This window comes from Neophocaena asiaeorientalis, unplaced genomic scaffold, assembly GCF_003031525.2.
Source record: "Neophocaena asiaeorientalis asiaeorientalis breed wild unplaced genomic scaffold, Neophocaena_asiaeorientalis_V1.1 scaffold138, whole genome shotgun sequence".
NCBI classification, from domain to species: Eukaryota; Metazoa; Chordata; class Mammalia; order Artiodactyla; family Phocoenidae; genus Neophocaena; species Neophocaena asiaeorientalis.
This window is the reverse complement of record NW_020172632.1, coordinates 7,312,980-7,336,330: the sequence shown is the minus strand read 5'-3', so window position 1 is coordinate 7,336,330 and position 23,351 is coordinate 7,312,980. Positions and strand designations below refer to the sequence as shown.

The window sequence follows — 23,351 nt, the reverse complement described above, 5'->3', positions numbered from 1 at the left end:
GGTGCTGATTCTTTTTTTTTTTTTTGCGGTATGCGGGCCTCGCACAGGCTCAGCGGCCATGGCTCACGGGCCCAGCCGCTCCGCGGCATTTGAGCCTTCTGAAGGGCACCTGGCCCGTGACTTCCCCTGGAGCCCACACACGGCCCTGACAGAACAAACGCGGGCCTAGAGCACGTGTCACCAGACTCACCCTGTCTTGCTCCACCCTCCCTGCTAACGTCGAGGCGTGTGCCGTTACCTTTTGAGCTTGGAACGAGCAGACTGGAATTTTCCTCTGCTACCTCTTGTGTACAAAATCTTGTTTATAAAATTTCAAAAGGAAGTAGATAAACTAGGGAAGAAACTTAATTCTAAATTTGGTTCACTGAGTGGCAGTTCTTAGCTTCTGAGGGTATAAAATAAATTTTTCAAAAACAGAGTTGGGGGTTCACTGACATTTTTCTGTGTGTATCAGAAAATGGCTATGGTCGGGGGAAGGGGTGCCAGGGGCCAGTGACCTGGTGGGAAATGGTGCTGATTCTTTTTTTTTTTTTGCGGTATGCGGGCCTCGCACAGGCTCAGCGGCCATGGCTCACGGGCCCAGCCGCTCCGCGGCATGTGGGATCTTCCTGGACCGGGGCACGAACCCACGTCCCCTGCATCGGCAGGCGGACTCTCAACCACTGCGCCACCAGGGAAGCCCTCCTTTTTGTACTTTGCACTGACGGTTGAATAAGGTCCGCTCTAATAATGAGGGGCGGAGGCTCTTTTTCTAAGCCTTTTACTGTTTCCTCCTCTGGATACCCTGACCATTTCAGGATTCATTTGCAAAGCTGGATAAGGATGTGCTAAACTCAGACCAGTGGCCTGTAGACATCTCCCCCATAGCTTTCAGGTCTCCCAGTGGTCCCCAGCATAAATCACGTCCCTGGTCAAGCTGGATTTCTTGCTGGATCCCGCAGGTCTCAGCCTCACCCCTAATGTCCTGCGTTTGCCCACATGGTTCCCCTCTCCTGGGGTGTTTGCTGCTCCAGACCTTCCTCCTGCGGTCCACACCCATTCCTCCCCAACTCCCGGTGACCAGCTGCCAACCTCTGCAAGAACAGTCGTTCCCTTTTCTCAGATCTTGGAGCCATCCGGGCATGGACAGCTAAGGAACTGACCCCCGACTCTTGGGTGGTGGGCGAGGGGTGCCAGCGTGCCCACTTACACAAATCCCTGCTGGCAGTCAGGCCCTTAGCAGCTGGCCGCTCTTGAACGCGTTCCATGACACTTAAGTTGTCAGCAAATAGAGTTTGAGAGGGTTTTTGCTTTTGCAGGCCGATTCCCTGATGACTTATAACATGGGCTGTTGAGAGCTAGGCCTTGCTTAAGACAGCTACGCTTGCCAGCCTCAGAGTGGGGCTGGGGGCTGGGGGGGCCGCATTGCATGGGATGGTTATACTTGGCCAGGTGCAAAGTCCTGAGGCTGTTCTTAATTTCAAATCATGAAAAATGACCATGGACATAATACTCACTATAGAAGCCTCAGCCACTCGTATAATTAACGTATACCATAAACATTGACTCTGCACCAGGCCCTGTGCCAGGTGCTGGGAGAGGAGAATGGAAAGGACACGGGCGCCCCACGCGTCTAGAACATTGTGGGGCAGAAGTTGCCAAGGAGGGGGAGCCCTGGTTGCTGGGGGGACTCGGAAGCGAGAGGAAGACGCTGATTTTATCCCAGGACGGGCACAAGTACTCAAGTACTTGTACTCAAAATACAGACACTCCTCAAAGGCTTGATTTACTCAACCACCCCACAGACCGTTATCAGGCATCTGGTATAAGCAAGGCATCATCCTAGACGGTCAGATTCAGGCAAGAGTCACGACAAGTTGTTTTTATTTTAAAAAGTCACTGTATAATAAAAATGCTACAAAACCCAGAATAAATATCTTCAAGTTACAAAAGCAAAACGGAAATCTAGAAAAGCTGCTTGCTGTAAAAAGGCAACAGAGAGTTGTTGACAGACAGACCAAAAAGATAAATGCATGCTTGTTTGCTTGGGTGGGGCTGGGGGTAGGGGAGCTCAAGGAGGGAGAGTTGCACCTCCCCCTTCTCCCCTTCCCCCTCCGTCCCTGCATCCCTCCAAAGCCCTCTCTACTCAGGTCCCCGTGAATCGGCCAGTGCCTTTTGCCCAGTCTTCTGTCCTTGCTCACAGGGCTACCCCAGGTCTGTGTTCCCTAATGAGCCTCTGTTATTATAAAGATGGGGGGGCCCAACCTGGTGCAGCAAAAAGAGCCTTGGCTTTAGGGACATATCTGGGTTTATACCCTGGTACCACCTCACTTCTTGGCTGTGTGAATGGCGGGCACCCAACCCCACCCCTGGTTCCCAGTCTCCTTCTGAAGTGGGGATGACAGTGTGTGCTGTGCAGGGTAGGTGCGAGGACGGGGTGAGAGGGTGGATGGAGCACGAGGCCCCCACTGGGAACTGAAGAGTCATCCCGGGGTGATGTCCCCCTGCAGGCTGATGCCAGGTGGGCTGCAAAGCCGGGACCAGGCCAGGTGAGGGCAGCTGGGAGAAACAAAGGCACGGCCTCGTGATCACCTGGGACACATCTGGCTGCATCCGTCATGCCGCTGGTGGGTACAAGAGCTAGGAATTTTGTCAACAAGCTGTCTTCGGGAGGTGAGTCTTAACAGCAGGACTGGGAGGGCCCGTGGAGATCACCGAACTGATGGAGATCTCTCTAAAGAGCAAGGACTTGAACCAAGGCATCTTGGCAGCTGACCCTGGGCTCGTGCTTCGGGCCTCAACATCCTCATCTATCCAGTGGGTATGAATATAGGGCCTGCCTTTGCCCCAGGGCTACTCTGAAACTTGTGAGAAAGTGGGTGGAGAAGCCCTTTGGACACTTTGAAACGTTGGCCACATGTGGGGAAGCGTCACCCCTTGTCAGTGCCACCCTGCACCCCCAGAGGCATGGAAAACTGATCCTCCACTAATTCGGGAGCCCAACAGGGCGTCCCTAAAGCGGGCAGGAGATGAGGGGCCATCTCCACCTTTCACTTCCCCTGACCAATATTTGGCCCCTTCCAGCCCTCAAGCGCCTCCCTGCCTACCCACAGGAGAATGACCACCTCCTGCACGGAGGCCTGAAGACTGACTGCTCAACAAAAGTAATTCTACCCACAGTGTTGGCATCTTGGGAGCGGCTGGCAGGAAGCTGGGCACAGCCTGACCAGCGTTAACGGTGGCATGTGGACCCAGCCCCACAGCGAGGGAGGGACTGCCTGGCACCTGCAGCCCTACTCACTCAGCCTCCCATGCAGCTCAGGCCTGGGAAGGGGTGATCCAGGCCGAGAGCTGGGGTTCTCCCAGGTGGGGAGCCAGCGCACCCTGAGTGCCAGCGCGCGAGCTCCAGAAGCAAGAGGTATCCTCTTCCCTGGGGTCCAGGCTGAGGAAGGGGGAAGGAGGAACCACTTCAAAGCCCAGCCGAGGCCTGGGACCACGGCCCCAGGCCCTGGCCCCTTCCCCATGCATGCGTCCCGGGCAGGGCGGTCACTGGGCCTCCTGGGAGGCCTGCTCCCCTGAGGGCCGGCTCCGGCAGCAGATGGCGATGGCTACGGTGGCCTCCTCGCCCGTCCTGCCTCCTGCTCCGATGTCCCGGCCCCTCACCACACACGTGTTGTCCACCGCGTAGGCCCCCAGGGCGGGGCAGGCCCCGGGGAGGGTCCCGCAGCTGGTCAGCGTCCAGCCTCCCTCGCAGGCCACGGTGACCTGCCAGGGCCAGGGGACGAAAGAAAGCGCACGTATGGCCCGGCACACTGTGAGCCAGGCCAGGAGGGCACAGGCTGGTGTCTGCCGTGCCAACACAGACTCATCTTCCCCCGACACCACGCTTCCCACAGCCCTCCCCATCCCGGCCAGCGGCAAAGCAAAGCCTGGACTGCCCCCCCCGCTGCTCCCACCACGTCCAGTCCCTCAGGTCTGTGGGCTCCTCCTTCAGGCCCTAGCATCCTCCGTGCTCCTGCCCTGGCCGAGCCCCCGCCCCCCGGGCCTGGACAGTCACCGTAGCTGTCCACCTGCCTACAGCAGGCCTCCCTGCTTCTGCCCCCTTCCCTGCAGTCTTCATGGCACAGCGGCCAGAACGAACCTGCTCACACCCAGGTCAGATACCCGTTCCCCTCCCCCCACCCCAGGCTCAGAACGCTGAGTGGCTCCCAGCTCACTGGAGCAAAAACCAAAGTCCCTACTGTGGCCCTCAGGCCCCACCTGAATCCTGTCTCTGGTTCCCCCCCCTCACTCAGTGCCCACTTCACCGGCCCTCTGGCTGTTCCTGGTGCTCCTTTGCCGCGGCTTTTCCCTCTGCCTGGAACACTGTTCCCTGTCCTGTCCCCCACCTTCTTAGTGAGGCCTCTCCTGAACTTCCCCTCCCCATTCTCTTCCCTGCCTTACTTTTCTCCCCAGCTTCTTCTAAGTACTCTGTAATACTACTCATTCGTTTACTGTCATCCCACTAGAAAAGATGCCCCAGGGGAACTTGTCAGGTTTGTATCTCCACCCCCTGGAATGGTGCCTGGAATGCCAGAGGCCTCAATACATGCTGAGCAAGTAGACCCAAGACAGCCCTTGCCCTCGAGCAATGCAGCATCCAGACCACAATCACTACAGACTTGCTCTTAAAAACCTCTCTGAGGCAGGAGAGTGGACTCCCCAGGGCTTCCTTTTAAGAAGCTCCCTGTGGCTTTTAAAAGGAGACTTAGAGAGAAGCCATAGGGAGGTTGCGGGTCTGCACTGGCAGCTTCTGAGGGCCTCTCACGCCCCAGTCTCCCAGCGTGCCTCCCCTCTCTGCAAGCCCTTCCTCACCTTGCTGGCCCCGCTAGCCTCTCCTCCACCTGCAGCGCTCAGCTCAGGTGTCCCGTCCTCCGGGTCATGGCTGAGTCATCCTCCCAGCAGATGTGTTAAGTGGATTAATCAGTGAATGTGTGTGGACTGCTTTTCTTATGCCATATTTACACATATTCTTCCGAAGCGAGGGAAGCATGCCCCAAAGCAGCTCTCACTAAGCTGGACAAAAGCAAAAACTGGCCCAGCGACACACACACGCACACACACACACACGTGATGTCCACACAGCTGCAAAAGCTGCTGACAGCACCCACCCCACAAGCTACTCCCCAGATATGTGAGGGTATGGTGGTGACACAAACACTGACCCAGAAAAGCTGCACAGGATGGACACGTGCCACCCCACGTGGCATCTGGCTCCCGTCCCGACCCCCCGAGCCCCTTCACCTTCTCTGCAGGGCCCAGGATCCCGTGCTCCCTGACTTTGCACTCCAGACCCGGCGCATGACAGCAGGAAGCGTGGATGCTGGCCTCCTTGTGGCCGACACACTGGTCGGGCTGACCCCGTGGCCTCAGCACAGGCCGACTGGGGGTGCCAAGGTCCTCCACCTCCCAGTGGGAGCTGCAGCCTGGGGAAGAGGAGGGCCGGCTCAAACACCTGGATGCTAAGGGACTCTCTGTCTCTCCTCCCCACCCCATTCAGTCTCCATCTTTTTAGGGTCTGAGTCTGGAGCTGGGAAACACAGAAACAAGTCTCGGTAGGAAAAAGGCACTACTAGCCTGAGCGACAGGACTCTTGGGTTCTCAGCTCAACCTTGCTGCTGGCCTGCTGTGTGATCTTAGGAAAGCCATACAACCTCTCTGGGCCTCAGTGTCTCAGGGAAAACATCATCTCCTCTCCACCCCGACATGGGGAGGGGGCTCCAAGGCCTGAGATGCTAGACCAGGAAATGGTATTCCTCCCCATAACCCAGCCACCCAGGCAGAAGTTCAGGGGTGAGCTTGATGTCTCTCTGGGAGACATGGGCCTCCCTCCAGAGCTTGGGAGTCAGGCACACCCCCTGGCTACAAGACCTCAGAGAGTATTCCTAGGCTATAGCAAGCCTCAGTTTCCCTCTGTAAAAGGAAAAGGGAGGCTGCAAGGGTGAAGTGAGGACATGCACACGGAGCCCAGCACAGCGTCTGGCACCGGGCAAGGGCTCTGCACTTGTTAGGGTCATGGTCACTGGAATGCCCGTGTGTTAGCTGCACGGCCTTGGGGAAGTCACTCAGCATGTCAGGGTGCAGTTCCCTTCGCTGTAAAGTGGGACTCTTTTGGACGTGCTTCATAGGTAGTGGGTTCTATGACTCCGATGTCTTCGAACTGGCACGTGCCCTGGAGTTCATCTGCTGGGCGTTGCCAAAGGGGAGAGCCATCAGAACACGGTGGACTTCCCACCAAGCCAGGACCCCAATAAGATAGCCGGTGGCCTGCTGGACTTGTCCCAGCCTCTCCACCTGACTGGGCTCATCTTTCCCCTGCAAAGCCATCACCAGCTGCTCCTCCTAGAGCCAGCTCCTCACTCGTCACTCGCCCTTGTCACCCTCCTCAAACTTCAGTGGCTCCCCAGCACATACTCGATGAAGAACCAACTCCTGAGCCAGTTCTTCCAGGCCCACTACCTGCCCTCTCCCCAAACGCTCCCCAGGACATCCCATGCACCCTCCAAGCAGGACAGCTCAGCCCCCTCCCGATTTGAGGGGCACCATCCCTGGATCCCCCACAAGGTCCCTACCTGCGACTTCCTGCTACCTACCCAGGGCATGTTTTTGACACAAGGTGGCCCATCCACAGTTACCTATATCAGAGGATGGATTCTAAAGCAATGGATGATAACCAGGATAGCTAGCACTTACGTGGTCCTAGCACCAAGCTAAATGCTTAGCACCCATCATCCTCATTCTACTGCTGAGGCACAGAGAAGTTAAGTAACTTGCATAGGTCACACAGCGGACGACTGGCAGAGCCAGGGTTAAACCAAGGTCAGCTCCACTTTCAGATCCACTCCCTAAACTGCCCCTAATGCAATGCACTGCCTGTGGGGAAATGCCTACGATGCCCCAGGCCTGGTGCTCTAGGTGTTACTCATTTCACAGCAACCCAGTGAAGCAGGAAGTGCCGCCGCCCCTCTTAGGGAGGAGGAGGCTGAGACGAGACAGATGAGGTGCTTGCCCAGGGTCACAGGGATGGGAAGGGTAGCACTGGCCTTCACACCAGGCCGTTGGGCTCCAACGTGGGGCCAGCCGAGTGGGGGCAGGTGCACCAGGAGCCAGAGACGCCTCCTTACCCCGGGGTGGGCCCAGCTGCCTACCTGTGAGGACTTGGCCCCGCTGGGGGCAGCGGGCCTGGGTCTGCACTCCGGCCCCAGCTGGCGGAGCCGTGTGGACACGGCAGTTGGCCCGGGGCAGCAGGCAGCACCTGGCAATGGCGTAGACACCCTCACCCCCAAATGCGTTGTGGGCCAGGCAGACGCGCCTGCCCCCTCGGGCCTAAGAGCCAAAGACAGAAACAGGAACCTGCTTTAGAAAAGGCTTCGAAACACAGGATGAGGTGGGGCTGGGGGGAGCTGACTCGGGCGGCTGGTCCCAGCCCCTTGAAATCTCTCCGGTGGCCTCGCGAGGGGCCAGCCGGCCCCTGAGGACAAGGAGCTCGCTTCCACCCAAGGCGGACGGTTCCACAGATGGGCAGTTCTGGGTGTTATAAAGTTCTTCTGGACACTGAGAGTGACTTCAAAATGCAGACACAGGGGGCTTCCCTGGTGGCGCAGTGGTTGAGAGTCCGTCTGCTGATAACAGGGGACACGGGTTCGTGCCCCGGCCCGGGAGGATCCCACATGCCGCGGAGCGGCTGGGCCCGTGAGCCATGGCCGCTGAGCCTGCGCGTCCAGAGCCTGTGCTCCGCAATGGGAGAGGCCACAGCGGTGAGAGGCCCACGTACCGCAAAAAAAAAAAAAATTGCAGATACAGGGAAACCTAAGACTCCAGAGCATGGACCTGGCCTGCTCAGCCCTGACCCACTCTCAGCCTCTCCCACGTGCACTCACGTGCAGGAGGGTGCACAGTCAAGCACACTCCCAGACACCGGCTCCCAGACAGAAATGCCTGCCTGCCCCTTGTCCTCCCGGCCTAGGCACTGCCCTTCCACCAAAACACTGCAGCCAGATGGCATCTCTGCCAGGCTCTGCAGCCTTCCCATCAAGTCCCCTCTTCTGCTGCTTTGAGATTTCTCAACTGCCAGAACCGTGGAACATCTGAGTGAAAAGGGCCCTGGAGACCACTGCGTCCAGAGGCAGCGAATCCCTGGCATACGTCTGGCCCTCCCCTCCCCCGAGGCAGTGAATCCCTGGCACACACTCGGCCCTCCCCTCCCACGAGGCGGGCACGGGAATCCATCCAGTCTCATCCTGCAGAGTCTCCCGGGAACCCTCCGTGTGCCTCCCTCCTGCAGCACCCAAACCGCGTGACTGAGATATGCCCTGTTCAGCTTTAACTTGCAGACGGGTGCTGGAGTTCAGAGGAGGATGGGGCTCAGGCAGATCTGGGCCTGGAAGCGAGAACCCCCACTTCACGCTCCGACGGGAGGGTATAGGTCACCTCAATGCGCTCGCCCCGCCGCTTCCCGCTCCTGGAGAAGCTAGAGCAGCCCAGCAACTCCTCAGGGGCAGCACAGCGGGCCTCGGCCGTGGCCATCCGCGTGGGCCCCGAGTGCGCCGACCACACGGTCCTGCAGAACAGCTGCCCACCTGCAACGAGGCCCTGGGGTGAGGAGGGGTGGCTGGGGAGGGAGCCTCTGTCAGGGCTCTGCTCACAGAGGGCTCCAGATCTTTGGCTCCTGGTGGGGGAGAGGGGCCTTAAGGAATGTGATCCATTTTCCCATTAAAACAGGTCACGAAAGCCCTTGCAAAGCCCTTTCGGAGCCCGTCCTACTCAATCTCCCCCAGTGTCTAGGAGCCGGTGGCCAAATCCTCCCTCCACAGATGAGGGAGGGACAAGGTTGCCCAGGCCACACAGATGCCCTGAGACCTCCCAAGCCCCAGTCTGGATTCTGCCCACCCTGCCATCCTGCTGACCTGCTCCATAGGTGCTGGGGGGTAGTGTAGCCACCAGGTTGGGGGTCAGCACCCGCTGGTCCTCGGGGAACGAGGCCTCATTGATGACGTCTTTGGCAGAGAAGCGGATCAGCCGCTGCCTCAGCTCGGCCAGGGTGAGCTCCGGCTCAGCGGTCAGCATCCTGGCCACAATGCCTGGTCGTGGGGCAGGCGGTGAGAGATGGTGGTGGCCTGGCCCTCCCTCCCGACCTGGGACTCCTCTCCTGGTGCACACCTGAGCGTGCACACACACACAGACACACCAAGCTGTTCTTTAGAAGTTAAACCACCTGCAATCCCGTGCTAAAAGATGGCCAGAGTAAGACTTACATCCTGCTCTCGCACCTCCGAGCCTTGGCAACTGCTGTTTTGTTTGCCAGGTAAACTCTTATTCATCCACCAAACCCCAGGTGAAACGGCCCTCCTTCAGGAAGTTTTCCCTGACCTTTAGCCTGGTCAGGCGCCCCTCCCTTCCACACAGCCCTGGCTACTCCGTTTGTTCACCTGCCTCCCCCATCAGACTGAGCGTCCTTGATGGCACCATCAGTCTGACTCATCTTTACTCCCCCACACCCAACACAGAGCCTGGCACACGTGGTCCTGGTGCAGACCCTGCCTGCCAAAGGGGCTGTCAGAATCATGATGGCTGAGGCGGTGGGGCAGCTACTCACCAGCCACATGGGCGGCAGCCTGTGACGTCCCACTCTGTGATGTGAAGCAGGTGCTGCAGTCACTGGAGGCACCGATGATGTCGTCCCCTGGGGCAAAGAGGTCCACGCAGCGGCCAAAGTTGGTCCCCAGGACCCCCAGGGTCACCGGCTGGTCCTGGGCATTGGTGGCCCCAACAGTAATGACCTGGAGAGGTGAGGGAGTGGATGGCAGAGAGGGGAGTCAAGGAGAGGATGTAGGGAGACTGAGACCTTGCCAACTGGGCTGGCCAACTCCTGTATACCTGTTTGGCCCATTCAAATATCCCCTCCTGAGGGAAATCTGACTCTCCAGGCAGAGCTCTGGCACTCTCTGCCCCACCCGGCCCTGGCGCTGCCCTCTGTCCCTACCATATGCCAGGCACCATTCCCGAAGTCCCCGAGGTGCTTCCATTCTAGGGAGGGACCCAGACAGTAAACAAACAGTAAACAATGCAACACATTAGGTGGTTATAAGTGCTAAGGAGGAAAGCAGAGCCGGCAAGGTGGAAAAGACCTGCTGGGTTTTGTCTGCTTTATGCGATTTTAAATTCGGCAGCCAGGGAAGGTTATCCGTCACTGTCAGGCTCACACGTGTGCCCCCCAACACCCACCCCCCAGACTATGATATCTTTGAAGTGGGACGAGATTCCTTCCCCTTAGTCCCCCCAGTGCCCACACCGCCATTAGGTGCCCTCGCATGTTAGTCAGAGGAATGGACGGGCGTTGGACCCACTGGGTCAACCTCGCAAGCTGAGAAGCGTCATCTCTGTGCTCATGTAGCTCCCCTGGGACACACCAATGCAGGGCCTCAGGGGGCCTTGCCGCGGCGGGGGGGCCCTTACCGAGTGGACTGGGAGAGGGAGGCTGGGAGAAAGTGGAGGGAGCTATGGTGTCAATCCAGGGGACAGCAGATGGACGGAGGTGATGGGATTGGGGAGAAGGGGCCGGGGGAGTCACGAGACATTCGGAGGGAGAGGGGCCAGGGCGTGGGGTTGGAGCTGCACTGGGGGAGGGGAGAGTTGAGGCTGGTGCTGTTCATAGACTGGGATGGTGGAGGTTCAAGCCCCTCCTCTGCCCAGGTCGGCCCTGGCAGTCTCTGACACGTCCTTCCAAAGCCAGGCCAGTTCAGGAGCAACCCCCATGAAGCCCCCAGGGGCCCCCCTGCCACCTTCCCCTCCCTTCGGGAGCACCCACCTCGGGAGCTGAGGCCGGGGAATAGAGACAGGCGTCATCCCTGAAGTTGCCGGCAGCGGCCACCAGCACTGCCCCCGTCCCAGCCAGGTGCTGGCAGGCAGCGTTGAGGGCCGGGCTGTACCCACCTGCCAGGGGCAGCAGCACTACCAACCGGCCCACCGGCTGGGCCAGCTGGCTCTTCCGAATAAACTCCAGGCCTGAGAGGACAAAGCCAAGGTCACCCATGAGGAGGCACGCTCCCCCTCCCCATCCCCGCCCCGGAGGCCCCAGTGAGGGTTAATTTTACACGTCGACTTGGCGAGGCTACGGGTGTTTGCTCAGACATAGGTCTAAGTGTTGCTGTGAAAGTACTTTGTGGATGTGATTAATGTTTACATCAGTACTTTGAGTAAAGCAGATTACCCTCCATAATGGGGGTGGGCCTCGTCCAATCAGTTGAAGGCCTTGAGAGAAAAGACGGAGGTCCCCCAAGGAGGAAGGAAACCTGTGTGCGCACTGCCTTCAGACTCAAGACTGCGGCATCAACTCCTGCCAGCCTGCTCTGCAGATCCCAGCCCCACAATACATGAGCCAGCTCCTTAAGCTAAGTCGCCCATATGTGTATACGTATGCATTTATAGAGATAAATATACACACACATCCTGTTGGTTCTGTGTCTCTGGACAGCCCTGACTAATACACGTGGGAAGCATGTTAACAACAGCAGCACTTATAAAACCAGCCAACTCCCAAACACTTATATGCACCAGGCTCCTTCTAAGTGCCTGACTATGGGAATTTACACAATCCTCCCAGTAACCTTACCATTATTTTCCCTTTCCGGGAAACTGAGGCACCAAGAGGGTAAGTAAGATTCTCAGAGGAACAGGAAGGGCCCCCTTTGCCCTGCCTCTGACCTTCACAAGCCTCGTCGCCATCCTCTGAGGGCTGATGTACAGTAATCCTCCCCCACGACACAGACACACACACACACACACTCCAGTGAGTCCACACTGCCCACTCGCAGCTGTGGGAGCCTGCCCTCCCATGTGGGAAAGGGTGCACTGCTGCTCGGACTGTGTCAAGGATCAAAAGGCTCCTCGCCCTGGAGCTAGAGGGGTGGGGGTGGGGGGGGACTTGATAACCCTGCCCCCTCGGGGGGGGTGTCATGCCTTGACCCCGGCTGCACTCCCCCGCCCCAGAGCCGAGTGTGCAGCCTGGAGCCCAGGCCCAGTGGAGACCTGGGTTCTAACACCAGCTCTGGCCCTCACATGCCAGGGGACCCCGAGCTGACAGCTTCTCCTCGCAGCCTCCGGCTCCTGCCCCGTCAGATGGGGGTGTGGCCAGCTGACCTCTCAGAACCTTCTGGATCTGGACCTCTGGGAGGTCCGCAGGGCTGCAGCAGAGGTGGGAGTTGGGGTCCCATAGCCAGGCTCCTCTTAGGAGAAGACAGCTGCCCCTCACACCAGGAGGGGCAGAGCGGAAGTAGGAGTGGAGGTGAGGAAAAATCAGTACGATTACAGCTGCCATTCATTAACTGTATGTACGTTTCTGTGCTCGGACTTGACACACTTTACCTCAACAATCTGCCTGCAGAGGAGACCGGTGGTGACCACAAAAGTAAAAGCTACTGTTCATGGAGCCCCTGCTCTGCTCCAGGTAATGTACTAGGGGCCTTTCCCAAAGCGGGGACTTCTTCTTCCCCGGAAAACCCTCCAAGCCCAGGGCGCCAGGCCTGTGGAAGGCCTTTCAGGGCACAAGCGGGCCTCCCCTCCTCTGCACACTGACCTTTGGGAATTGGCCTGCTGTGCTGAGGTCAGTGGATAGAGGGGTGGGACAGGAAGGAAGGGTCACCTGATAGGGCAGGGGATTATTGATCCTTGCCTTTAAAACCAAACATCAAAACTTGTGCTCTAGGGCTTCCGTGGTGGCACAGTGGTTAAGAATCCTCCTGCCAATGCAGGGAACACAGGTTCAAGCCCTGGTCCGGGAAGATCCCATATGCCACGGAGTAACTAAGCCCACATGCCACACCTACTGAGCCTGTGCTCTAGAGCCTGCGAGCCACAACTACTGAGCCTGCGAGCCACAACTACTGAGCCAGAGTACCACAACTACTGAAGCCCGCGTGCCTAGAGCCCATGCTCCGCAACAAGAGAAGCCACCACAATGAGAAGCCCGCGCACCGCAACGAAGAGTAGTCCCCGCTCGCCGCAACTAGAGAAAGGCCGCGCGCAGCGATGAAGACACAATGCAGCCAAAAATTAATTAATTAAACAAACAAACAAAAACCTGTGCACTAAACTGCAAAGGATTAGGGCAGAGCTCACTCACCAAGCACAAGGCAGGCACCACCAGCCCTTCCCAGCCCTTCAAAAAGGCCTATGGCTACCTCTGCCAGCTCAGAGGCCAGCGTCTGACACAGGGGTCTGGGCGCTTGCAGTGGAGGTCAAACTCAGAGCCAGCACCTTCCCCAGCGAGGCCACTGGCTCTGGCTGTGTGACCCTGGGCAAGTCACTTTCCCTCTCTGGGTTGATTTTCTCAACTGTTTAACAGGCTCACAATACCACCCTCAGGGTATGGAGTACAAGGTCCTTTGCTCAAGGTCTGGCCACAGGAGGGACTCAGTAAGTGAGAATTCCCACCCTCTTCTCTGTCCACAGGCCTCCCAGGGTCCTAGCTCTAAGCTGGACCTTGCCAGAGGTGACTGGATGGAGAAACCTGCAAGAGTCTGGAAAAAGTCTTCTGCCAGTTCCTCTACCAGGTCTACCCAACCAGGGCTCCAATCATTCATGAGGAGTGAGTCCCCCGGTGTTAAGCAGAAGGTGGGGAGAGTTTGCTTAGATCACCTCGAGGGTACATCCAAATCTAAAGTAACATGGCAAAAGACGCAACTATTTTAAAAGATCTGGAAAGGGGAGCAGCGTGAAACTGTAGAAAGACCACTGACTAGGGGTCAAAGCTGCAGGACCTGCCTGGGCTGAGCCCTGCCCCTCTCTGGGCCTCAGTTTCTCCATCGGCACTCATGCCCCCTGGGGGCCCTGCCCACTCTGACACTCTGGGACTCTGCCACTGGGGCAGAGGCTGCCTTGGTCTCCTCGGTCAGGAGTCAGTTCTCCCTGTGCTGAAGCCCCGGCCCATGCCGGGTCTGGATGCAGAGACCAGCACGTCCGGAGCCATCACTCACCTGTGAGTGTGCTGCTCACCGTGCCCTTCCCTTGGCAGTTGAGCACACGCAGGCTGCGCAGGCTGGCGCCCTTGGCCACGCCAGCATCCCGGCCACTGACCACCCCTGCCAAGTGGGTGCCATGGCTGTCACACTTGTTCGCCTGCTCGACCAATACAAGACCCGAGTGAGAACGCTCATCCACCCTGTAATAATATCAGTGAGTGACCGGACAGACGTCCCCACCCACAACTGATGGCAGGGCAGGGGCAGTGACAGCTGCGGAGGCCAGCAGGGGTGCAGCTGTGGCACTCCGGGGGTGGCATCAACTCCAGGTCGGGGATGAGGGACGGGGGCAGCCCCCCCGCCTGAGGGACATGCTCACCTGTCTGTGGAAGCGTGTCCCATCCTCTTCGGGCACGTTCTCGAAGTCAGTGACTACCACCCTGCCCTCAATTTCCCGGTGGCCACTTTGGATACTGGTGTCTAAGAGATATACCTCCACCAGGCCACCTCCAGCTTTCCAAGGTGAGGTTTGTTCGAAAGGAAAGAATAACCATGAGGTTAACGTAATAGTTAACACATATAAATTGTTTACCATGTCTCAGGCACTGCTTTAAGCACCTTACATACGTCAACTCAGAAAATCCTCTCCAGGTACATACTTTTATATCTTTATATCACAAACAAGGAATGTGAGGCACAGAGAGGGTAAGTAACTGTCCAAGGTCACATAGCTGGTGATGGTGGAACCAGCAAGAGAACCAAGTAGTCTGGCTCCATAATATTAATATGAAATAACAACATGAACACTCGAAACTAATAAATACAATGGAAAAAACTATGCCAAGCCCCTACTTAAAATTTTTCACAGCTCCCCAAACCTGAGGCCACAGAACTTAAAGACAGAACAGGATTTGACAAGTAAAAGGAGCATAACAGGCCTGTATGGCTGTCTGAGCAGGTCAGCTCATTTCACAGAGAGGAAACCGAGGCTCAAGGAGGATGCGTGGATCTGGGCCTCCTGGCTCCAAGCCCATGCTTTCTCCACTCCACCAGGTGCCAGGATGGCTCAACGGTGGCTGGTTCCAACTGACACAAGTTACAGCCTCAGAGAAAACAGCAGTATTGGAAATTCACCAAAAGCCTACCACCTACACACTTCATCATTTCTAGTTGGGTCAGTTCAGATTCTCCAGAGGGGAAAAGCGGCCTCAAGAGGAGTTATCACTAAGGGCAAAGGGACCTGCGAGTGGCCTCTTACAGCCTCTGAATCAGTGCAGGGAGCTCTGCGGCCTCTGGCAGGTGGGCGCCCAGTCCTGCCTGCATCCCTCCAGAGCAGGGAGCTTTCTCTCTCCCACAGGACAGCCCCTGCCACGCCTGAGAAGCTCGGAAGGCAGCCAAGTTCTCCTTCTCATCTCTGCCCAGGAGGCCCCTGACCCTGACCCTCTTGCCTCTTCCCCGCAGGCCACACCCCTTCCTGCCTCAGGGCCTCTGTCCTTGTTTGTTTCTCTGCTTGGACATGCTCCCCTTGGTGGGGGTAGGGGCTAATGTTACCCACTGCAGGGCTTGGCTGAGTGTCACCTCCTCCAGGAAGCCTTTCCTGACTCCATACTCACAGCTGTCCAGACTCCTTCGTAGCTCCTACCCCATCCAGACTACCTGGTGTCATGTAGCTATCTGAGTAAGCAATGGATTAGCCCTCATGCACTAGAAGCTCTGGGCGGAGTGGGGGGTGGGGTGGGTGCGGGCAGAGACCAAGTCCATCTTGTTGGTCTTTGTGTCCCCAGCACCTAGCACAGTGTCTGGAGCAGAGTGGCTACTCGAGAACTCACTGTGGCATGGAAGGAGAGGAGGGGGAGGGCTGAAATGACAGCACTCTCGCTCTATACCAGACAGGGATGGAGGCTCACTACAGCATAAAGAGCATTAACCCCAACACAGCCCCCCACATACTGTCATCACCTCCCGTTTTTGCAGAGGAACCTGAGGCTCATTCAAGCTCACACAGCTTGAAAATGCTAAAGTCTGGGTTTGCGCATGGCAGTTGGCTCCAGAGCCTGTGCTCGTCAGCCCTTTGCCAGGTGGCCTCTCTGTGAAGGAAGGGTCTGCTCCTGGCCGGGTGCGCCACTCTCCACTCATCTGCATGGTGCCCACTCCGCCCCACTCCGACCCAACAGCCCCCGGGGGGACTCGTCCAGCCAAGCCCTTCTGTGACTCCTGATGGAATCCACATTCCTGCCTTCCAACCCCCCCACCTCTCACAGCCACTGGGCGCAGGAGGAGGGTAAGGCAATCCATGGGCATCCCAGTGGGGAAGGAAAGGATTGCACGTCTGCTTCTGGCCTGGGGGAGGGCAGTGGGTCCAACGGTCACCCCAAAAAACGTCTATGTCCACATTCTAACCCCTAGGACCTATGATCATGACCTTATCTGGCAAAAGGGTCTTTGCAGATGTGATTGTTAATGACCTCCAAATGAAATCATCCTGGATTATCCCGATGGGCCTTAAATCCATTGATATGTCCTCATAAAAAAACAGAAGAGGAGAGATACACAGAGAAGATCCTATGAAGGAGGCATGGACAGGAGTGATGCAGCCACAGCCGAGGAACGCTGCAGGCACCGGAAGCTGGAAGGGGCGAGGGAGGATGCTCCCCTAGAGCCTTTGGGAGGAGCTTGGCCCACTGACACTTTTACTTCCGACTGGAGAGTACATTTCTATTGTTTTAAGCCTCCGGGTTTGTGGTACTTTGTTAGGGCAGCCCTAGGAACCTAATTTAGGGGCTGTGGCCTTCTCTCTCTCCTGCTTGGCTTGGTGTCCCCCGGAACCCCCTGCACAGCATCCCCTCCCCATTCCCCGTACTAGCCGGCTCCGGGAGGTCCCTGAGCCGCAGATGTGGAAGGTGGGGTCTCTAGGGTCTCTGCCTAGAGAGGAGCAGCCTGGGGTGGGGAGAGGCAGGCTCTTCCTGCAAAGGGTACCCCCTCCCTGGCCACAGGCTGCCCAGACCGGTCAGCACACCCTGCCTGACCAGGCCCCGCACCTCTGCCGCTGTCAACCCTGGGGTTGACGCTCCACACTTCCTACTCATCTCCCATCCTGGCCGCGAGCCCTGGGAGGCCCCAGGTCTACCGTCTGTCAGATGACAGCAACTCAGAACCCGCCTTTCGGTTCCCAAAGCATTTGCACATCAACAGCCGCACAACACCCTGTGAGGACAGGATGGGGTTACCGTGCCCATTTTACAGCCGAGGAAGGGGAGGATCCGGGAGGGAAGTGGCTTCCCGAGACCCCACGTGAGCCAGTAAAGGGCAGAGGCTGGACGCGCCCCCAGGTCTGGCTGGGTCCTGGAGCATCCCTGCATCGTCTTTCTGCTGATCTCCAGACCTCATGCTGCAGGCTTCTCAGGCTGAACACGGGCCAGCCAAAACCCCTGATCTCCCCAAACCAGGTGTCCTTCCCTTCTTCCCCAGCTCAATAAATGGCACCTCTACCCCGCTACAAGGCCCTGCCCAAACCCAGGCCACTTTCCTTGGCCTCTCCTCCTCCTGGCCAGGCCACCCCAGGCAGAGGGAAGAGTGGGGGGAGAGGCCTGGAGGGGACACACAGAGTAGCCCACGCAGGGAACCCCAGGAAGCCTAGCGATGCTGAAGGGAGGTGCAGGGCAAGGCAGGACACCAGAGACCAGCTGGGGGCATGGCAAACAGGGCTTATCTGTCCCGTTATGGGGTCCAATCCTGTCCTCAAGGCACTGAGATCACCCAGACCTGTGGGCCTTAGGGGGTGTCAAGGTCAGGTTTACCCTCTCCCCACCTGAGTGCAGCCTGATGGGCCAAATGGCAAGAAGAGGCAAACGTGAACTTTTAGAAGGTGGGAGAGGGGCTCATTTAAAGAAACAGACTTCTGCATCGTACCTGGGGCAGAAGGAAGGCAGGGCATGGGGGCTGGATTGGGTGGAATGGGACAGAAAAGGGGTCAGTAGAGTGTACTGAGCTCTAACGCTCCTGGGAGGTGAGGACCATAGACAGGGAGGAGAGAGCGGCACATGGCCTCCACTGGGATGAAGAGGCGCAGGGAGCTTGGGGCCCTTACTAGGAGCGTGGTGTTCATCCGCCTGGCGCCGCGCAGGGAGAATCCGCTCTAAGTTCCACGGGATACTCTGGGCAAAGACGAAGGAGTCCTCCTCGATGTACTGGACATGGGGCAACGTCAGGGCCTGCAGAAGGCAGAGAGGTGGGGCTCGGCTTCAAAAGCCATTTGGCTGACAGCAGCCGTAGCCACAGCCCTTCACCTACCTGATCAAGCCTGTCCCGGGTCACACGACAGTCCCATACCTGTCCCCTCCTGGTGTGGGGTTTCCTCGCTCAGGTTGGGGAGCCCAGCACCCGCCAGCAGAGAGGATGCCTTTTAGGAAGGATTCTGAATTTGACATGCCATCTGGGGAGCCAGGCAGTGCCCAGGCCCCGGGGAAGGCTGGACCTGGACTCCATGCCCAGATCACGGTGCCCTCACTGGCCATTCTGTTTCCCCCAGATCCGTTCCCACCCTTCTCCACCGTGCAAGGCGTGGGGAGGCTGACCCTGCAGATGGCAGCACCCAGGCCTCCTCGCAGTGACTTCTGGTTGGGATCAGCCAGAGGGAGGCCCAGAAGGAGTTTTGGGGGATGAGAGGGTGTCTTCACTCCCTCTGTTTTGGTGCAAGTTTCCCACGGTGGCTGCATCCTTTGGTGACCACGGCTCCCCCGGGGCAGCCCCTGCTCCACAGCTCCAGCTCCCACCTGGCAGAGAAGACACTATTCCCTCTCCTCGCCCATCAACTTGTCAGGAAAACTCACCCCTGGGTGCCTCAGTGTCCCTGTGGGCTTCCTTAACCTGTCCACACCTCCGTGAGTTTCTGTGCTTAGCATCTGCTTATATACTTGACGATCTCATTTAGTCCTTAAAGAACCGTTCCTATTTTCATGACAGCTTACAGGTTGGGGACTGAGACTCAGGGGGTAAAGAAAATTGCCCAAGGTTAGACAAACTAGTAAGGGTACGTGAACCCAGGCTGGTGCAATGCCAAAGCCCAGCTCGCGAGGGCACATGTCTGTGGCCTGCAGCTCAGCAGTGTCTCCCCTCTGAGAAGCTGCCTGGCCTTCGGGGCTCATGCGTGCCATCTGGCTCTGTGGGCATCTGATTCCTTCCCCCGCACTGTGCTGGGCATATCATCCCCCAGTTAACTGACTGGCCATCACTTCTCAGTCTCTCTTTCTGAACTGTGAGCTCAAGGGAAAGGGCTGGTGGTCCATCCTCATGTCTGTAGCACATAGTAGGTGCTCATTAAATATGTGATGAGCAGACTGATTGAAGGCATTAACTTGATGTGTCCGCTATTAGACTAAGGGATTGGACCCTGTCTAATCCATGTCATTGTCCCCACAGGACTTAACACACTGTAGTGGTTCAGCCACTCTACGCTGAAAGGAATGAAACCACGCAGTGGTAGTACAGTGGAGTGAGGAGGCCTGGGCCTAGGTTCTCGTTCTGCCGGTTATGTGTTGTGTGACCTCGGGCAAGACCCTGTCCCGTTCTGGGTCTCAGTGTCTGCAGGAGGCTATGAAGCACCCCAGCCACGCGGAGAATCAGTATGAAAATGGGAACCATGTGTTCTCATCAAGTTAGGAGGACAGGGGAGGGGGCGAGGGTTGGGAGGAAGGGAGCAGAGGCTAAAACAAGGAAAGGGTTGTTTTTTGTTTTGTTTTGTTTTGTTTTTAAAGGTGCATTTGCCAAATTCTCTTCTGCCTTTTTATTAAAGCTACAAATCTTACAGCCATCAACTCGCTTCAAGCGGAGCTCCCTTTCGCAGGGAACCTCACCAAGAAAGGTTTTTAAGATATGCATTTAAAGCACTAGGGCCAGGATGAGGAGAAGGGAGGCCAGAAGTCCTCAACTACCCATGTCTGTTCTGCCCCTGCACCAAAGATGTGGCATCAGGGTCGGGCTGGAGGGGGAACAGCCTCCCTGTCCTACAGGAGGAACCTTCTGAATAGCATCAGTTTCAAAGGAATTTTGGATCCTTGAGTCATGTTTTAATAAAATGACCCTGGCCCCACTAATGTCATAGGGCCTTGTTCCTGTAGGGTTCTCATAGGCAGCAAGTTCACCAACACAAAGACAGCTGGAAGACAGACCACTGGGTCTGATCCCAGCTCTGCCTCTGGCTGTCTGTGTGGTCCCTTCTGAACCTTGGTCTCCTCATCTCTCAGATGAAGATGAAGTACCATTGAGGTATGGCCAGGCTTGAAGGGCATCCTGTACCGAAGGCCAGGAGCCACTGTGCTTGGTACTCAGTAAGCGCTCTGTGAACACTTGCTGCCTCCCGATGGTCAGCCGTGGGCACACCCAGGACAGTGCTCTGTATGCATGCGACAGCCCAGCCCTTTCGGGAAGTGGCCCGCCCAGAGACGGAGCTCACCAGCTCCAGCAGGTCACTGCTCATCTTCACCAGGAAGCCGGGGACAAGGTCGTGGAAGACGTGCAGGATCTTGGTGAGGTAGCCGCGGTGGGCGGCCTGGGCCTGCAGGCGGCGGGCGGTGCGCTCCGTCTGCGAGCGGTGGGTCTCTTCCTTCAGCACCACCATGTAGGTTCCTGGCAGCCTCCAGGCGTCCTGGCCCCCAGTGAGGAGGAGTGACATGATGACATTAAAAAAAGAAGGGTGCTGTGGGTGCTTCATCCACCTCTGTTTACAAGTTAGAATTACAGCAAAAGAAACTCCATAGAGTATAGGAAGTATAAAGAGAGGTCACCAAATTAGGACCCCCAAACCACATAGAAGCCAACTCTTAGCAGTAACGTAACATATACCACACTTTCATACTTGACAGTCAGGCAAAAACGGGAACCATGGGCCACAGTCAACACCAGGTTCTCGTCTGCACCTGTACCTAGCTCTCTGTGGGGCCGACCAAGGCCTGGCCACCCTTGGAGGTCCTGCCTGAAGGCCACCTCCTCCCGAAGACCTTCTTAATTACACCTCCCTTCCCCGTGTCTCAATTTGAAATAATCAATTCCTCCCGGTTCTAGTACCTCCCTGACCCCCTCCGGAAGCAGTCCAAAACCATGGCCTGAATCCCAACCTCAATATTTACTGGCTATGTGGCCATGGGAAAGTCACTCAACCGCTCTGAACCTCAGATATCTCCTCTGTGGTGCGGGGAACATAATACCTATGACACAGGCCTGCTGGGAAAGCTAAGAGACATAGTTGTGTAAAGCATCTAGCAAACAGAAGGGATGATAGAGTGAGCAAAGGTAACACTTCTCACATGGGGTAAAAGACTCAAGGCCATGGTCTACATGAGCAGATCTGTTTGCTCTTAGCTCTTACCTGCTCCCACTGCTCTCAAACAGACACAACTGTGCTCAAGAATCTTCAGTGGCTCCCCATAGCCTGACAAAGTCCAAACTCCATGCTGCCCCTTGGTCCCCGCTGCAACCTACCTCCGTAGCCTAATCTCCCACATCTCTGTACGTGCACCAGAGTAGAATACAGTCTACAACCCTTTATCCAAAGTCTTAGGGTCAAATGGGTTTCAAGATTCAGAACTTATTTGGACTTTAGAAAGGTAGTAATAGGCAATCAGGGTGCTCAGAGGTGTCTGGAGCAGCATATTGTAATCTATGCAGCAAAATATAGGAATATAAATATTTACATCAGTGGGATAACTTATAAATAACCTCATGTCAGTTCAGGTCAGGTTACCACAAAATAAATTACAAGAAACCTTTTGGGTTTCAGAACATTTTACATTTCAGAAGGGAGATAAGGAACGGTGGACATGTGCTCCCTATTCTCCACCTCTAGCTTTCCCAGGTCTGAGCTTTTGTTCATGCTACCCCCTTCACCTAGAATAAAATTCCCCTGCCACTTTTATTTAAACTCCTATTTATGCTCCAAAGGCCCATCTAAAATGCCCTCAGCGAAATGAAAACCTAATGAATTGGGAGGACACTTTGTGCACTGGAAGGAGACTTGCCCTAGAAGCCTAGTTCTAATGCATCAGGGGGGTGAAACCCCTCTCTCTGGGTCTCAGTTCCTCATGAATAAAATAAAAGGATTGGTCTAAAATCTTTCTCTGCCTGCCAAAAATATTTTCATTACAAATTCAATCTCTACAAAATATCCATTGAAGGAATGAATAAATGAACTTCCGGAGGTTCTTGCTCCAAACTTCCGCTGGAGAAGAAGTACCCTCAAGCACCTGTTTTAATTGGTTGTCCGGCCTCTGCTTACTCACCTCTCAGGATGGGGTATTTACTACTTCTAGAATAGTTATTTGGGGGCAGTGACTTAAAACGCGCTTTCTCAACCTTGTCACAACCCATCAACATCCTTCTAGACGGTGAAAGGCTCAGGGAACAAAGAAGAAGGTGCTATGAGCTGAGTAAACTTCACTCTTCTGTGAGAGCCAGACTGAAGAAGAGAGGTCCCTCCCCTCCTGCCACTAACACAGGACACAGGCAACACTGAGGGCCTGACACCCCTCTGCACCCAGCACACTCAGGCAGAGGAGCTGGGGCAGAAGCACAGGCCAGATGTCCATTAGCCTAGAACTTCCCCTCTGCCCCGGGAGCTGCAGTTTGGAGCAAAAAGGGCATGACTGGGAGGTCGCACTGCAGCAAGGTAAATAGCTACCTCCTACAGTGCTCTCTTCATTGGCTCACATGGTGGGGAGGTCATTCATGTGGGCAACAGAGCCCCTTTCCCTTCATTCCTCCATCTGCCCAGCACTGACTCTTCACAACAAACCCTCGGGAAGGACTGTCACCTCCCTTTTAAAGATAAGGAAAATGGAGGCTCGGAGGTTAAGTGACTTGCCAGGCACCACTCAGCTAGCGAGTGATGGAGCCAGGATTCAACCCCAGAGCTGACTCCAAGCCCGGTAGCAGGACCTCAGTTGAGCCCTGGGAAGGTTATAATTGGAGGGAACCAGCAGTGCCAACCCTGGGCAGGAGCTCCCATAGCCCAGCGGCCAGGCGCTGGCCTTGATCTTCAGGAAACTCGCCCCACCCACTCTGGGCGGCGTTTGAATGGGCTGCGGCTACCAGGCTCCTTCTTTCCCGAGAGCACCAAACAAGCCCTTCCCAGACGAGCCCAAGGACCCCAACAGGCCTGGAGAATAACTCCGTCCCCTCCCCTTCAGTTTTGTTCTTTTCTTCAGCTGAAGGAGATGCAATGCCCGGGTCCCCGCGCGGATTCGCCCCCGCCTCCCACCCCGGCGTCCGCACCTTTGCGCAGCGGTGGAAGGTGGCGATGGCCACGTTCTGGGCCGTGTCAGCCGAGCTGTCCTCTTCCGACCGGAAGGCGAGCACCAGCTCCTCGTAGTCGCCGTCTTCGTC

At 56.6% G+C, this 23,351-nt stretch overlaps 1 protein-coding gene across 1 annotated transcript in view; it reads right to left on the bottom strand.

The window, feature by feature from the left end:
* Positions 1-1,841: 1,841 nt before the first annotated feature.
* PCSK9 (proprotein convertase subtilisin/kexin type 9) overlaps positions 1,842-23,351 on the bottom strand; it is a 21,912-nt gene continuing 402 nt past the window's right edge. The window contains exons 2-13 of the mRNA XM_024739256.1: positions 23,241-23,350; positions 20,428-20,619; positions 18,064-18,187; positions 14,356-14,489; positions 13,992-14,133; positions 10,826-11,022; positions 9,614-9,797; positions 8,925-9,098; positions 8,449-8,597; positions 7,167-7,344; positions 5,263-5,444; positions 1,842-3,744 (exon numbers count right to left, since the gene is read on the bottom strand). Of these exons, the coding sequence (XP_024595024.1) occupies positions 3,526-3,744; positions 5,263-5,444; positions 7,167-7,344; positions 8,449-8,597; positions 8,925-9,098; positions 9,614-9,797; positions 10,826-11,022; positions 13,992-14,133; positions 14,356-14,489; positions 18,064-18,187; positions 20,428-20,619; positions 23,241-23,350 (1,985 nt within the window). The 3' untranslated portion in view covers positions 1,842-3,525. The remainder of the gene's footprint in view (positions 3,745-5,262; positions 5,445-7,166; positions 7,345-8,448; positions 8,598-8,924; positions 9,099-9,613; positions 9,798-10,825; positions 11,023-13,991; positions 14,134-14,355; positions 14,490-18,063; positions 18,188-20,427; positions 20,620-23,240; position 23,351) is intronic.